The 17,954-nt window shown below is 42.1% G+C and overlaps 1 protein-coding gene across 1 annotated transcript; it reads left to right on the forward strand.

Annotated features, from left to right (window-relative positions):
• Positions 1–9,351: 9,351 nt before the first annotated feature.
• On the forward strand, positions 9,352–10,284 carry LOC139009807 (olfactory receptor 7D4-like). The gene has a single exon (XM_070413918.1). The coding sequence runs from the start codon at positions 9,352–9,354 to the stop codon at positions 10,282–10,284; it is 933 nt and encodes a 310-aa protein (XP_070270019.1).
• Positions 10,285–17,954: the final 7,670 nt, after the last annotated feature.

Genomic DNA, 17,954 nt, shown 5'->3' on the forward strand with positions numbered 1-17,954 from the left:
AAAACACTTGTGCGATTGGCGCCAGCAAGAGCTTTATATGTATTGCCCATGTGCGAGTCAACTTAGCCTTTTATATATACAGAATAAACTTGCTTAACTAGACCAGCTTTCTGATTTAGCTAAACTTTTCCCAGCCCAGTGAAGCACCCCAACTTCTCTTTCAGGTAATTGTCAGTAACACAGCAGTAAATATCAACATGAAGCAGATTATTATTGTAGATCACACAAGGAGAACAAGGGGTAAAATATTTAACTGAACTGCAGCAGTGTTTGACTATATTCTGCGCAGTGAGAAAACCTGAAGTTATTTTCAAGTTCAACCATTTCTTACTTATTTTCAGTTGGGTCAAGCTTCTAAATGTTCTAAATCTCCATTTTCTGGTTAATGAAAAGAAAATATGATTCTACCGAGTCTCCTATCTACCTATTCCAGGACTTCTGTGAGGATCAAATGAGATGAGGCACGGGAAAACACTTCACAGACATTTGGTTAAAGTGTAAAATGTTTGCACCTGGCTATAAAGCAAGTCAGGTTCCTGGGCTGAAGAAACTCCAAGGAGGCTAGTCACTAGGGAGAGGAAGCCTGGCATTGCTACGTGACGTCATACCTGGCACCCACAGCGACCGTTTCCAGGCTGGGCTGTGGGCCACATTTTGCACCATGGGGTCTTAGCAGTGTTGGCTGTGATGTGGTGGGATGTTGCTCTGGGGTGGTGGCAGGGTCTGTGTCCCAGTTGGGAGAAGCCAAGTGTTGGTTTATTGGCACCAGGTCTGTGGTGCAGTTTATTTTTAAATGGCCAGTGTGCATCATGGCAGCTCCTGCATTGAACATTGGGCCCCTGGTGGTCAGTACACGTCATAGCTACTGGTTGGATGGACAGACACTTAGTCTTTTATATATATACTAGAAGCCCCGGGCACAACATTCATGCACTGGCGGGAGTGGGGAGGTCCCCACCAAGTTCCCGCCACTGCCACTGCACTTGCCAGCCATGAGCCCAGCTTTTGGCTGAGTGGTGCTCCCCCTGTGGGAGCACACTGACCACCAGGGACAGCTCCTGTGTTGAGCGTCTGCCCCCTGGTGGTCAGTTTGTGTCATAGAGACCAGTTGTTCCGCCGTTTGGTCGATTTGCATATTACCCTTTTATTATATAGGATATTCTTTATTATTTCCTAAAATGCAGGTCTGGTGGTAAATTCCCTCAGCTTCTGTATGTCTAAGTCTTTCTCCTTCATATGTAAATGATAATTTTGGTGCATAGTTATTCTTGGCTGGTAATTTCTGCCTCCCAGTAGTTTGAATATTTGATTCCACTCCCTCCTAGCTTATCGGGTTTCTGCTGAGAACACCTAAGATAATCTTATGGGGTTTCCTTTATAAATTACTGTCTTCTTTTCCCTGGCTTTGAGAATTCTTTGTCATTAATTTTTTGAGAGTTTTATATAATGTACCTTGGAGAAGGCCTTTTTGATTTGAAATAATTAGGTGTTCTGTTTGCTTCTTGGATTTGAGAATCCAGTTATTTCTAACTGTTTGGGAAATTCTCATAAACTATTTGTTTGAACAGGCTATTTCATTCTTTTCCTTCTGTTATGCCTATTATTCTTATACTAGAGGCCCAGCGCACAGATTCGTGCACCAGTGGGGTCCCTCAGTGTGGCCTGTGGGGATCAGACTGAAACCAGCAGTCCAATGCCGCCTGCTCATCCCAGCCCTGCTGTGCCTCTCGCTGCTGCTCAGTAGACTTGCTGCTGCTCCGCTGTGGTCTCCAGGCTGTGGCAGCCAGCTGTGAGCTCTGCATCTGGCACCCATCAGTCAGCTGGGTGGCTCTCCTGCTGTGGGAGCAGTGACCACCAGGGGGCAGCTCCTGTGTTGAGCATCTGCCCTCTGGTGGTCAGTGCGCATCATAGCGACCAGTTGTTCGGTTGCTTAGGCTTTTATATATATAGATTACTCCTTCTGATGAAGTCAGATAGTTCTCATAGTTATTGCATTTTTTTTTTTACTCTCAAGTCTCTTATTCCATCAGCATCATTTCTAGATTTCTATCTTCAATATCACTATTTCTCCCATCTGGCTAGCTCTATTTCCTAAGCTCACTCGTTCATTTTCATCTCTTTTATTGAGTTCTTTATCTCCAGGATTTAGTTGGTTCTTTTTTAAAGTTTCAATCTTTTTGGTAAAGTACTCCTTTTGTTCATTGATTTCTGAGTTCATTAAACTTCCTGTGTTTTCTTGTATCTTGTTGCGTTTTTTAGAACTTCAGTTTTGAATTCTGTTATTTGAATTACATATCCCCTTTTCTTTATTTTCTAGAGATTTTCATTTTCTCTCTAAGCTGCCTTGTTACCTTGGTTATTCCTAGTATTTCATGAATTCTCTCTGCCTAAGCATGGGGATAAAATGTAATTTTTTATTTTATTTTATTTTTTTGAGTGGCTCTTCTCTAATTAGTAGGTTGATAATCTTTTGTTTGCCAGTAGGTGGTGCTGAAGTATAAATTTTTAAGTTTCTCTTACATTGCTGTCTTCTCTGGATTCCTGCTCCTGTACAGAGGTGGAAAATGCTGAGTTCCCTGAGGAGGTGGGTGTCTCCTCTGTGACCAGGTTACTAGGTCTCAGGGCACTACCCCTGTGGGGGAATTTGATAGACTATGGGGTTCTGATCCCATGAAATCCCAGTGCTGTCCCCTGCAGCCAGATGCTGCCAGCAGTGCTGCTCTGCTGGAGGAGTCTGAGGTGCCTCCACTAGGCTCAGCCATAATGGGTGAGGGGTGAGCTGAGACAGGCTGGCTGGTGCAATCGTGGCTTTTCTCCTCCCAGTGATGCCAACTGCCTGACCTCAGCCCCCTTACCTCTGTATCTCCACCACTGTCTCTAGATTTAGCCCAAGCATGCACCTTCCCCTTGGGGGAAAATACTTCTGCCTCTCCAGTTCTCAGGGCTGCATAAAGTGTGCTCTGTAGCCCAACACTCACTGCTACAGCTTCTTCTGGGGCCCGCTGCTAGCTCTGGGAGTGTGAGGGGAGGCATCCAGGCTCTCTGGCTGTTCTTCTGCCTAGCAGTGGCAGCTGCCAGACAACCGCATCCGCACATCTGCACTCCGTCTCTGCCCAGGTCACTGGGTTCAGACGAAGTATGTGCTGACCACTCAGGCAGAGATGCTCCACCTCTCTGCTCTTGGGGGCTTCAGAGTCCAGGCTGCAACCTGATTTCTTCCCTCTCCCAAGACCTGCAGTGGGCACTGGGCTGCATCTGTGGCACCTGGCTCTGCTCTTTACCCTTCCCTCCTCTTTGCTCCAATTTTCCCATGACCAGATGTTTCCATGTGCAGATCTCTCAGATGTCTGTGTATTGAGCAGGGAATCCTATGTTGAATTACAATTGTTCAAACTATTGTAACTCCAGGGACAGAGACCAGGGGAACCTCTCACACCACCATGCTTCTAATGTCAAAATTTATCAATTATTTGACCGCTACTAGAAATCTTATCAATTTTACTGTTTCCTAAAAAAGAAATACTTGTGTCCATGTTGTCACTGAAAAATTTTTATAAAACACCTTTTTCATTTTGCTCTGTTGTAGAAAATTGTAAATGCCATCAATTACAACATACCTTCTTTCTTTTATATTCTAGGCACAGTACTACTTTCTGCATCTCCATTCAATTCTTCACTGGTGTGCATTCATTTGAAATTCAAAATCTTGCCCATACTTATTTTTTAACTAAAAATTTTTTAATTTTATTGTAACTTTAAAATATTCCATTTAATTAGCAATTACAATGTGCATAGTATCACTGTAACTTGTGCTTTATATTCATATAAAGATAATATGTTTCATTGGTACATCAAAAACGTGTCTATTACATGGACAATTTAAAGCAAGCACTATTTTATCTTCTCTCTAGTTCTATGGGGCATCCTTGAAAAGGAGAAACCTAATTTGTGGGAGCCATACTGTCTATGCCAGGGGTCCTCAAACTTTTTAAACAGGGGGCCAGTTCACTGTCCCTCAGACCGTTGGAGGGCCGGACTATAGTTTAAAAAAAAACTATGAACAAATTCCTATGCACACTGCACATATCTTATTTTAAAGTAAAAAAACAAAACGGGAACAAATACAATATTTGTATTTGCATGTGGCCCGTGGGCCGTAGTTTGAGTACCCCTGGATGCTGTTTTTATTAATCAAAGAGGGGTGTATTCAATATTTGAGAGAGATTTTTGTTTTGTATTCAATGCTTCCTCTGTACCAGGAAGTATAGGCCCGAAGGAATAAAAAATAAATGAGACTCAATAGTTTTTCTCCAAATACTAAATATCTAGTTATATGAGGACAAAAATAAAATGTCCTCTCAGGGATCAAAGGATAGCATAACTTCAGGTCACAGGACTTTAAGTTAAATGACACGAGGATCAGCCTTAATATTGTTAAAGATAATATCTAAAACTTATTTTTCCTTTACTTTATGCACCCACCACATATTGACTCCACAGGGAACATTGCTATCTGTCAATCATTACTCAATGCAGTTGTGTCAACTTGGAATCAAGTCAGGCTCAGAGATATTAAGAACTTGCCCCATGTCACAAAGCTGATAAGTAGAGCAGACAAGGATTAAGACCCTAATGTTATGTCTAAGATTGTCTGGGCTAATTACATGACTGGAGGATGAAGTGGACAACTTTATTGGGATATCCAGGAGCAGGGGCTTTGCCCTAAATTACCATGTGCCGACTCTGTGCTCTTTGTGACCTCAGCCATCCATCCTTCCTATATAGTTGATGCAGCAGGCACACCTGACTGCTCTTTGCTGTGGTCTACCAGAAAGCCCCAAAGGGAAGAGCACAATGAATAAGTGATCTCTTCCTAGAGCATCACAGGAAGTGAAATAACTTAGGGTTGGCAGAGGCAGAACACTGGCCAGGTGCCCCACTCCTTTCTGCCTCATGACCTATACAGATTACATAAAAATGCCATGCTGCTTTCCTAATTTACCTATAAAATAATAAAAACTGTGCACATAGACTTTGAGGGAGATTCTGCAGATGAAATGAAACAAGTTACATGGTACACAGAACTGAAAGCTTGGCACTTAGGATCCAACATGTGGCTCCCATCTTCCTCCCCGTGGGTAGAAGAGATCACTCCACTGACCGTCAGGGAGGAGGTCTCCAGAAACAAACAATCAAAACAGCAATTTCTTTAATGAGAAGCAAGATGATTCAGAAGCAAATAATCCTCTTGTGTCTTTCATTTCAGGCTCGCCTGTCCCAGGCCAGTTGGAAATTCCCTTGAGCTACGTCAAGTATCAGTCTATCTCTGGGCCCTGTGCTTGGTGTTTCATCCCTGTTCCTCTGTCTTTATTTGTCCTCTATTGGAAGAAGCAAAGGTAATAGATCCCAGACCTTCAGAAATTCCACTGTGATGCCCCAGCATCTCAGAAACTTTTGTGGCGAAGAGGTAAGAGGGGGACAAAACTTTTACTTGCATGCTCTCCTGGCACACAGGCAGGGATGCACAGGAGGAAAAGCCCACCAAAATCAAGTTAAAGTCTCCGGCTCTGGTCAGGGCTCTTCCAAGCCTCATCAGACCTCATGTTCTCTTACTTCTATCTTTATGTCTACTGTCCTTCACTGCCTCTCATTTCTGGGTCTTCCCCTCATAATCCTCTCTCCATTCACTTGAACTTGCCCTTCCCCAATTTTTTCTCCAATGGGACATTTCTACATCCATAGAGCATCTTCCTGCGCCTAACACTGAGCTAGGTGCTGCACATAAAGAGGCAGCTATAATGTGTTGCTCTCCTGGAAGGATTAAAATTCTAGTACATACAATAAATCAATGAAACGGCTTGCCCCATGTGTAGTTTAGTCTACCAAGGTCCAGAGAATGTCCAAAGAGAGAGTGGTTAGTGCTGCATGGCGGTGCCAATACAGATTTCAGGACAGTGTGGAAGGAGGAATAGGACTCTTCCATGTGAAGAAGGGAGGAGGTGGACCCAGGGTGAGAGGGGCTGGTAAATGCAAAGGTCCAAAGCTATGAAACTGCACAGAATGTTCCCAGAATTAAAAGACCTTGAGTATCTAATGTCAAAGCATCACTTTGGATAAAATGTGGATAAAAATGTGACTCACACGAATACATAAGAGAGCATATGCCAAAGACTTATTAATGAGAAGTGAGGGGAGTGAAGCTAGTTTGCGGAGCATTTGAAGAACAGAAATGTATATAGGCAGGAAAGAAATGATGGAATTAGTTTTCTAAGTAAATGCAAAAATATAGGAAAATGAAATCACAGCTTTTGGGGTTATCTTTTCTACCAGATAGAGATTCCCATAGGGCAATAAACAATAACTTAGGGGTAATCGTTTTACCTGAAAAGAAATAATCTGCATGTATGCTGGACAAAAATCACTTGCAATTAATTAAATTCCTATGTGCATTAACTTCAGAGTCTAGGTCCCAAGCAGACAAAGGAACATTCCACCAGAAAGTGAGAGAATTGGGCAGGCCATGGGACAACGCTTCACAGTGACAGTCATCCTTTTGTCTCACTGAAAAGTTCTGGGAAATTTCCTCTTTAATGCAAAGGATGGATCAGAAGCCAGGAAGAGGGTGGCGAAATGGGAGATGAAGACGGAGCAATAGGACAGGGGCCAGAACATGGAGGGCAATGGTGTTTGGGCTCTCGACTGGAGGGATATGGAGCCACTGAGTAATTTTTAAGATGCAGACGATGCCAAGATTGGAACTATCCTGGCATCCCCTGCAGAACGAGCCAAATGGGTGGCAATCTATTTGTGGCACAGACGAGAGGGTAGCAGGACCTGAATTAAAGCAGCATTGAGTGAACAAAGTGTCCAGTGGCAGTTTATTTTGCCATTTTGATACCAGAGTCTTAAATAATCTTCATATACTCATCTATTTTATGAAAAAGTGTTGTAACAACAGCCATCCTCATCCATTCCCGATTCCTTGTCCTATTTTAGTTTTCATTGATTTAATATGAAATTTGAGCACTTTTTCATGTTTTTATCTACTTGTATTTATCCTTTTTTTCTATTTGTCTTTTTCTTATTATTTTTAAGAGCTTTGTAAGTTACTGCACTTTTATATTTTCTCATAAGTTATAAGTTCTCCCTCCCTCAGATTTGAATTTGCCTTTTTATGTCATGTGGTATTATTGACAAACGAATGATTTATTGTATGTACTTTAAACTACTGATCTATTCCTTCGTAATTACTTTCACTGGTCTGCTTAGGAAGTTTTTACACTTCAGGAAGTCACATACATATATTATCTATAGTGTTCTGTTCTCAATTTTGCCAGTCACTTCTTTCTTACTATTTATTTTGAGGTGTTTAAAAAGTTACTGAGTTTTCTAAACATTGTTAATTATATCATTTACCTTTTATGGGTTAATTTGTTATAATTTTTGGCATCGTATGCATCTTAAAAATTACTAAATTCTCATATTGGCTAGTATCTGTTTCTTGACTGTTCAATTTGTTCCATTGACCCCTCTATATACAGGTGTGGGCAAAAGTAGGTTTACATTAGTTTGTATGGAAAATAATACAATTTACAAATAATATAAGAATAAACTGCATGGTGATGAAAAAATAAAAGGAGAAAAAAAGAATTGTATTTCACATACAACCGTAAATCTACTTTTGCCAATCCCTGTATTTATGTCTATTCCCATTCTTAAAGTGCCTGTTCTTCATCATTAATCTTTTACAAATTTCCTTGTATGTACTTTAAACTACTGAGCTATTCCTTTGTAATTACTTTCATTAGTCTGCTTAGGAAGGAAGCTCTCATTCTCATTAAGTTCAACTGACAAGCCTTCATTATAAATGGTGTCTTTGTTATTGATTAAACGTTTTCTATAGGGAACTGCCTCTACTATGCCCTGAAAATCTCTTCTAACACATACTTATAGAGCACCTGTTATGTACCCGGTACTGTGCTAAGTGCTTGGGATATGAATGAAAATGAAACAGAAAAGTCATAGTTCTCCCAACCTAAAGAAAGTTAAAGAACTGCAACACAACCATGCAGGACACAAAATGGTCTGAATTGGTCTTGGGAATTGAGTGTATTATGGTACACTGGTCATTACAATGGCAGAGGGATAAGTTGGGACAGTAATAAAGTTACTGTAATATTGAAAGAATTATCTATAAAATCTTTTCCCAATAACCTTCTCTGGGTCAATCTTGAGATGGAGAATGGTCTAGTTCAAGATACTGGCAAATGTCATGAGGGCAAAGAAAAAACACAATTAGCTTTCTCTGTCTCTCTCCCCTCCCCCCAGAGCACAACCACTAGAATCTCTGAGTGTACTTTCCTAAGTTCCAAGGCCCTTGTTTTGCCTCTGTAACATGTTTCCTAAGCCCATTTTCTAAGGCTCACTTTTACTACCGCTAACTTTCTAAATAAACTTTGTCTTTAAAAAAAAGCATTAAAGCCCTAGCTGGTTTGGCTCAGTGGATACAGCATTGGCCTGTGGACTGAAGGGTTCCGGATTTGATTCCGGTCAAGGGCACATGCACAGGTTGCGGAATCGATCCCCAGTATGGGGCGTGCAGGAGGCAGCTGATCAATGATTCTCTCATCATTGATGTTTCTATTTCTCTCTCTCTCTCACTTCCTCTCTGAAATCAATAAAAATATGTATTTTTAAAAAGCATTAAATTCTGCAACTCCCAGTGATCTTCCCATACTCTACATTTCCCTGGGACCCAAAGAGACCACAGCACAAGGTAGAAAGGAGACATTCAGGAGGCTGATTGTCCTTTCACAGGAATTATAGAGGTGGACTAGCCAGTAGTCAGGGACAATGCAAAGAACCCTGCAGAAGATGTGGACCTGCAGCCCCTCCTCTTTGGGTTGTGGGACATTAATTAATTAGTGTGGGACATTAATTTTAAAAAGTAGCTGTTCCAGCCTAGCTGGTGTGGCTCAATGGTTGAGTGTCGACCTATGAACCAGGGGGTTATGGTTCCATTCCAAGTCAGGGCACATGCTCGGGTTGCGGGCTCAATCCCGTGTGCGGCGTGCAGGAGGCAGCCGATGGATGATTCTCTCTTATCATTGATGTTTCTATCTCTCTTTTCCTCTCTGAAATCAATAAAAATATATTTTTTAAAAAGAGCCACTGTTCCAGGTAGTGATGGAAGCAGGAAAGGAACAGTATTATTGAAGATATTTTCGTCAACTTAAGAAAATAAAACTCTCAAATAAAACATAAAAATTAATGAGTTTGGAATAGATGGCACATTCCTGCTTTTTTACTGTCTTAACATAATTCTTGCCTCTCTTTAGGCAATTCCCATAAATGTATATGGAAGCAGGAAATCGAACAGCTACTTCAAAATTCATTCTCCTGGGACTTTCAGAAGATGTGGACCTGCAGCCCCTCCTCTTTGGGTTGTTCCTTTACATGTACCTAGTCTGTGTTGTAGGAAACCTGCTCATCATCCTGGCTATCAGCTCTGACTCCCACCTGCACACGCCCATGTACTTCTTCCTCTCCAACTTGTCCTTCACTGACATCTGTTTCACGACCACCACCGTCCCGAAAATGCTGGTGAACATCCAGACACAGAGCAAAGACATCATGTATGAAGGCTGCCTCACCCAGATGTATTTCTTCATGCTTTTTGCTGGGCTAGATGATTTGCTACTCACAGTGATGGCCTATGACCGGTTTGTGGCCATCTGTCACCCCTTGCACTACACAGTCATCATGAACCCTCGCCTTTGTAGTATCCTGCTTCTGCTTTCTTGGTTAATCTGCCTAACCTATTCTTTGTTGCAAAGTCTGATGGTATTAAGGGTATCCTTTTGCAAAGAGACAGAAATCCCTCACTTTTTCTGTGAACTTGCTCAGATCCTCAAGCTTGCCTGCTCTGACACCCTTGCCAACAACATCCTACAATATTTTGTAACTAGCCTGCTGGGTGTTATTCCCCTGACTGGGATTCTTTTTTCTTATTCTAGAATTGTCTCCTCCATAATGGGCATTTCATCTATTAGGGGTAAGTATAAAGTCTTTTCCACCTGTGGGTCTCACCTCTCAGTTGTCTCCTTGTTTTATGGTGCCGGCCTTGGGGTCTATCTCACATCGGGAACAAACCAACCCTCCAGAAAGGGTTCAGTAGCCTCAGTGATGTACACGGTGGTCACCCCCATGCTGAACCCCTTCATCTACAGTCTGAGGAACAGGGACATAAAAGAGGCTCTGAGGAGACTTTTCAGCAGAGCATAATCTTGGTGAGATCATGCAAGTTAAGGACAACAGAGATCCAAAGTGCTGATAATTAGTATTCCTAAATATGTAGTCTGAAGACATAGAGAAGAAATATTACCATGACATACTAGAAGATATTCCTGACCAAAGACAAACTTGAAGTAGCACACCCAAAGGCTCACCATCTACCAAAGAAAAAGAATGGCCATTTGCGACAGCATGGATGGAACTGGAGAGCATTATGGTAAGTGAAACAAGCCAGTCAATGAAGGAAAAATACCACATGATCTCACTCTTTCATGGATAACTAAGGCCATTACAAACTTTTGAACAATAATAAATACAGTGGCAGAGCTGCCTCAAACAGATTGTCGGACTTCAGTGGTAAGGCCAGGGAGGGTTGGGGGACAGGAGGGAGGGGAGTAAGAGATCAACCGAAGGACTTGTATGCATCCATATAACCATAACTAATGGACATAAGACACTGGGGGGTAAGGGAGGGCAGGGGCTTGTCAAGGGTGGGGGGGAAAAAAGGACACTTATGTAATACCCTTTGTAATACTTTTAGCGAAAAATAAAAAATAAAAAAAAAATAAAAATAAAAAAAAGACCATTATAAACTGATGAGCAAAAATAGATACGGAGGCAGAGCAACATCAAAAAGACTGTCAAACTACAGCGGGAAGGCTGGGGAGGATTGGGGGGTGGGGGTGGGGGGTAAGAGATCAACCAAAGGACTTGTATGCATGCATATAAGCATAACCAATGAACACAAGACACTGGGGGGCATGGAAGGCTAGGGGAGGGTCAAGGGGAGAAAAAAAAAAGGAGACATATATAATACTTTAAGCAGCCGGAACCGGTTTGGCTCAGTGGATAGAGCGTCGGCCTGAGGACTGAAAGGTCCCAGGTTCGATTCCGGTCAAGGGCATGTACCTGGGTTGCGGGCACATCCCCAGTAGGAGGTGTGCAGGAGGCAGCTGATCGATGTTTCTCTCTCATCGATGTTTCTAACTCTCTATCTCTCTCCCTTCCTCTCTGTAAAAAATCAATAAAAATATATTAAAAAAAAAATAATACTTTAAGCAATAAAAAAAGAAAAAAGAATGGCCAACCAATTACTACACCTCTTGTGGAAATAAACTATTTCAAGAACACAGACTCCTGTCCTGATGAGTGTGGCTCGGTTGATAGGAGCGTTGCCCCATGCACCAAAAGATGGAGGGTTCAATTCCCAGTCAGGACACATACTCAGTTTGTAGGTTCAATCCCCACTCTGGGGCAACTAATTGATCTCTCCCCTCCCCGCCCCTTCCCATCTCTCTTTCTCTCCTTGCCTCTCTCTAAAATCAATAAAAAAATAAAAAGAATGCAGATTCCTGCAAGCATCAAAGGAGGAGAAAGCAAGTCAAGGAATGCAGCAGGGGAGAATGACAACAAATGTCTATACATTATTAACGCATCCTTACCCCTCTGTTATGTTCTAGCTAAAACAAATCACCATACCCACTGGGCCATGTTTTCCTTGGTCTGGAACTGTTATCTGAACTATCTCATACTGACCTCTGTGACCTCATAAAATTTTACTTAGTGTATTTTGCCTGTGGTGGCCACTGACCTAAACTGAGGACTTTAATAAGAAACTTCTTTGTAGTGTCTACTGTAAAAGAAAATTCTGATTTTTGTTGATCCATGAGCCAGCAGATCTGAAATAAAGAGTCCAAAGCAATTCACTTTCTGCCTTCCTTGCCTGGATCATGCTTCACCAAATCTGCTCATGCCTGGCATGCTCTCACAAGTTAGGCTTCAAATCAAAACTGTCCACTCTCACACAGACAATAGGGTGGTGGAGGCCTGGGGTGGGGGGTGGGGGCAGGGGAGGTTATAAGGGGTCAATGGGAGCAAAAAGGGGATATATGTAGTACTTTCAACAATAAAGATTTGAAAACAAAACAAAAAACTATCCACTCTTCAGAGGCCTACCCTGGCCACCATCCTCCTACTCATTCCAGTTTTCATAGCACTTATATATTGAGGGGCAGCATAGCATAGTGACTAAGAGGGCTCTGGGCTCACATACTTTCATCATTCACTAACAAGTGGTGTAATCTTGCTCAAGTTACTTCTTTCTGCCTCCATACCCTCACCCATAATAATAAGGATGACAATACATTTCCTAGAGTTCTGGCAGGAATTAAATATTACACATAAGGGAGCTCAGAGCAGTGTCTGACACAAGCACTCAGTAATTGTTAGCCACCATAAGATCCATGAAGACCACCAAGGAGGTCTATGTTGACCACACAAAGGTGCAGAGATTATAAACAGCCAGCCAGGGACTCTTCTCTGCCTTAAATTCTATTAACTACTATAGCTTGCACTACCATGTGTGTGTGTGTGTGTGTGTGTGTGTGTGTGGTGGGGGGGGGGGGGGAAATGGAGGGGAGACAAGGGGGCACACAGTGCATGAGAGGGATCCAGTATCAGCAGAACAGTTAGAAAAACTGGCTGGAGTTTATCAGGCCATGGGTTTAGATGGGATTGACTGAATACATCTCCAGAACTCTGACTTAAAGCACCAAGAAAGCCACAAAGGCAAGCCTCAATCCTAAGAGCACCACATGCTGGTCAGAGACTGGACCTAGAGACTAAGGATTAGACCAGGAAATGGCCCCAGACAAGGACTCCCTACAACAGGGAACTGGGAAAACAAAGCATCTTTTATACTGGTTCAGTTCCATTGGGAGAATCTCTTAAACTGAGCAAAAATTAAAAACTTAAATATCTGTCTTGGGTTGTCTTGATGCCTGTAGAACCCTCTTGGCGGTCACTGGATTCAGATTCCAATGTTTGAATCCTCACTTTACCATTTATTAGGACACTGACTATCTCTAAGCAGCCTCAGATCCTCCCTCCCTCCCTCCCTTTATTCTCATCCAAGGATATTTTCTCCATCTTTCTTTTTTTGAGAAAGAGCAGAGGGAGAGAGACAGAGAGAGACATCAATGTGAGAGACACACATTGATTAGTTGCGCGCCCCCCCCCCCCCCCCCCCCACCTCCCGATTAGCTAGGAATCAAGCCTGCAACTGCGGCACCTGCCCTTAACTGGAAGCGAACTAGGACACTTCAGTCCACAGGCTGACGCTCTACCCACTGTGCCAAACCAGCTAGGATGCGGCCTCAGGTTCCTTATGTGTAAACAGTTGTTGGGGTGATGGCAGAAAATTATTATTAAGTGCCTAATATACAAAATCTCAAAAAGTAGTGGACATCGTATTTATGAACACAGCATTTATTTGTGATCCCATCTTATGCCAAAAAGAGGCAGACCTATTGGCAGGATGCTACAAAAAAGAATCACTTTATTCAGTGCAAGGTCTTACTACCAGCCATTCTACCAAGCACCTGGTCCTGGTGCCCTGGGCAGGTTAGATGAGCCTAGAGCACTAGCTGATTTGCCCTCCATCTTTCAATCAGTAGGGAGTATTATTCTATCACTGTTTTTCAATTTGGGTATTGTTAACATTTGGGGCCAGATAATTCTTTATTGCCGGGGGTGGGGGGGGTGTGTGGGGGGGGAGGGTGTCCTATGCATAGTTGAAAATTTAGCAGCATCCAAGGCCTTATACACTAGACGCCAGTGGCTTCCCCCACCCTCACACCCCAATCTTAACACTTAAAAATGTCTCCAGCCCTAACTGGTTTGGCTCAGTGGCTAGAGCATTGGCCTGTGGACTGTAAGGTCCAAGGTTCGATTCCGGCCAAGGGCATGTACCTTGGTTGCGGGCACATCCCCGGTAGGAGGTGTGCAGGAGGCAGCTGATCGATGTTTCTCTCTCATCGGTGTTTCTAACTCTCTATCCCTCTCCTTTCCTCTCTGTGAAAAATCAATAAAAAATATTTTTAAAAAAATGTCTCCAGACATTGCCAAATGCCCCTAAGGGGCAAAACCACTGCTGCATGAGAACCACTGATCTACCATAACTCTGAAGACTCAAGGAAAGGAAAGTGCAGCCCCTCTGTTCAAACTGAGGGACAAGATAAGTCACTTTCAAGGCTATCGTCTTGCATATACCGCCTGCTGTTTTTCCAACTCAGGGATAATTAGTAGAAAGTGCCCTTCTTCGTTCCCCTTCAAACAAGCCTCTTCATAACTTCTGCTCTAAGCATGTTTTACAGTTGTGGGGAAAATACCAGTAAGACACCTCCCTAGGACATCTGCCCTGCCCTGACTGTCTCCTGAAGAACAAACTACAACCCCCCCCGATGTTTGCTCAGTTTCAGCCCCCAAATCCTCCTCTCTCCCTTGTTGCTTAGCAATGACCAGGGCTTAAAAGGGGAAGCCGCTTTTTTGTTTCTTGCCCTTGTATTGATTGGCAATGCACCCTATCTGCATCTCTTCTTTTAGTTGTGAATTCTTTCACAGCCTGCATCACTGGCCAAAACCCTAACATTTACTATATGTCCATTTTAACTATATAAAGCTATTTCCTCTACACTGGAAACTTGCCATCCGTGGCCTTGTGGTGCCTGCAAAAATAGCTATCACTTATTCACTTTCCTGTGCCTACGCCCCTTCTGGATAACTCTGAATACCTTTCCACTCTGGGGTTATCCATGTGACTGCACTAGCATCAGGGTACAAGGCAAACATGACACAAGCAGGAACTTGACAAACATGTAAACAGTGGCGCCTGAGCTGTCCTGGATCTTCCAGCAGCATGCATACAGGCCCCACCTAGATAGTTGCAGGATCGACCTCAGTGAAAACCAAGTAACCCCTAAGCCAAACTGGCACTTGATTAAGCCCAGCTAATCACAACCCAAATTGTCAGCCAACACAACTGTTAATTAAAGAAAGTGAGCCATGTTAAAGCACTGTGCTTTGGGCAGGTCACTATGCAGCAAATATAAAGACCCCTTTATTCCCTTCTACTATGGGGTACAGGTCACTTCTCAACTGAAAATCTCAATTGTCAATGGATTTCCATCAACTTTTAATTAACATTTAAATTGAGAGTGGTATATAGTATTAATGTATGTTTCTGTGTGTGTGTGTGTTATAATCTATCTCATTTTACCTCTCCAGCTTTATCTCCTACTTCAAAGATTGTCCTTTTCCATGTCAGAGAACGTGATGTGTTTTTGCCGTGCCTTAGGCTAAGGATTGGCATACTCAGTCAACACGATACATAAGCCATCCACACTTGGCTTGCAGCACCTCCTCCCTGTGGCTTTCCCTGACCATTCCACACGCAGCACCCACTCATGGGGACTTCCTGGATGGACTATCTTATTTATTGTTTATGTCTGTCTCACCTTGACCATTATTCCTTTAAGGACAATAGTATGTCTTACTGTCTTTCTTCCCAAAGCCTAATTACGTGTCAGACACTTAACTGATAATTCGCTGGTTCTCCAGAGGGAACAATCCTGAGTGAATTGGTGTTACCCAAACATTACACAAGGCAGAGCTGCTTACTACTGAGAAGCCCCAAGAATTAGAAGCCATAATGAGGCAACACTAAGTAAGAGTATAATTAGAAGTCCCCTCCAGAGAGACTGAGCAAGATTATGATGTCTGTCCCAAGAACTAGCAGGCAGTGCAATGAGATTCAAGAGCTCTGGGACACTTAGGTGGAGATGGGAATTGAGTTTCCTCCTGTACTAATTAATGTGATAGAGAGACGGGGCACAAAGGGAGTAATTACATTGGATTCCAAGGCTCCTAATTAAAGAAATAGCCCCATTTTACTCAATGCTGAGAGAAGTGCTCTATTCCCCTTAGGCCTGGCATCTAGGGTATACACATTTACTTTTTCCAAACTAGGCAAGAGCCGGGCAATGATTGCTATTTCTTCACTAATGAGTATGGGAAACTATTGAGCAAAGCCTATGCAACATTCAGCACCTTCATTCAAGGATGAGGAAGTGGCCCCCACCACTCACCCAAAGACCACACACAAGCATTCCAAGGGAAAAGGCAGGGTGCAGAGAGTTCAGAAAGGCAGGTGTAAGATATGAATGCGTAAATGTATTCATGTGACCTGTGACCACGTGCCCCCGCATCAGGCACCATCAGCCCAACTGATTCATCAGCTGATACAGACATGAAAGGCAGAGCAGTCAAGAAGGGAAGCGGGGTCTGAACAGAGTAAGTAAGCACTTTGACAAAGGGTCCCAGTTTCTAGCTGATAAGCTGACTCTTCCGCCTGTCTGTTACAGATGAATGATCACCTTATTGTGGTGTGTGGAAGACTGTAGTTAATCTATGTAAACAAAATATTCAAATCTGACATCCTATGTGAGGTGGGGAAGGTAGTTTTTCAAAATTATGAAAAACATTAAGTCAAAACAATTGTCAAGGGTCTGAGTCTGGAACTTGTCTTTAGGAAGCAGATTTATTTATTTAGATTCCCAAGGAGTAATTGGGTAGGCTAGAAAAAAATCAGCTTTTATTGTGAATTCAGGAACGTAGCAGTAGGCTAGTTAAAGACATAACAGAGCTTGTGTTGCTTACACTAAAGGGTGAGAAGATTTGTCTAAGCTCCTGTATAATGGGAATACAGCTGGAAAAAAAATTGCTAGTCTTAGCCTCTATTTAAGGAGTCTATAGAAGAACCCAAAGAAAACAGGGGAGACAAAAATAAGGACACTAGAGAAAGCTTTTATCTCTGACACAGTAGCTACAGCAACCAGTAAATAGACTAACATTTAGCAAGAAAAAACACACACACTAAAGGCCTGCTACTTGCTGTTCCTTTTACCTAACACATCATGTCAAGCTTTCAACAAAAAACTGCAAGGCATGTTAAAAAGTGAGGGGAAAAGTAAGTCTAAAATGAGAAGGCAAGCAACAGAACCAGACTTGGGTATGGCAGAGATTTTGGAATTTGAGATGGGGAATTTAAAATAACTACAGGCAATATGTTAAGGGTTCTAATAGAAAAAGTGAACATGCAAAAACAAATGGGTAACGTAAGCAAAGAGAAATTCTAAGAAAGAATCAAAAGGAAATGTCAGAAATAAAAAAATGTCCAAATGAAAATACAAGGAGAGAAAAGAATGAACGGTATATCTGAGAACTGTGGGGGCAATTACAAAAGGTGTAACATGTGTAATGGGAATAACTAGGAGAAGAATGAGAGAAAGGACCAGAATATATGAAGTAATAATGAATGAGAGTTTTCCAAAATTAATTATGAACACCAAACCACAGATCCAGCAAGCTAAGAGATCAACAAGTAGAATCAATACCAAAGAAAATTTATATTGAGGCATATTATATTTAAATTGCAGAAAATCAACATATAAATACATCTAGAATTTATTAACAAAAACAAAAAAGGCTCTTCTATCTGGAAATTTAAAAACCTCTTATTACCTCCTGGGCAAAAGGAGAAATACGCACTGAAATTACAGAATTTTAAAGAAATAATTTTTTCCAAGACATATGCTCTAATCTATGGAATGCATTTTAAAGCAGTGAACAAAGGAAAATTCACTGCACAAAACACCTGTCAATAAAAGATTAAGAATCAATTACCAGTTTAAAAAAAAATAAACCAAAAGAAAGCATAAAGAAAAAACAGAGATAAAAGCAGAAATTAATGAGGAAGGTGCTGAGCACTGAGAAGCCACTTGCCAGACTTGTGGCTCTGTTACCCTACCATGACACCTCCCTTC

This window comes from Myotis yumanensis, unplaced genomic scaffold, assembly GCF_028538775.1.
Source record: "Myotis yumanensis isolate MYYU_CA2020_CCGP unplaced genomic scaffold, mMyoYum1.0.hap1 SCAF_5, whole genome shotgun sequence".
Lineage (NCBI taxonomy): Eukaryota > Metazoa > Chordata > Mammalia > Chiroptera > Vespertilionidae > Myotis > Myotis yumanensis.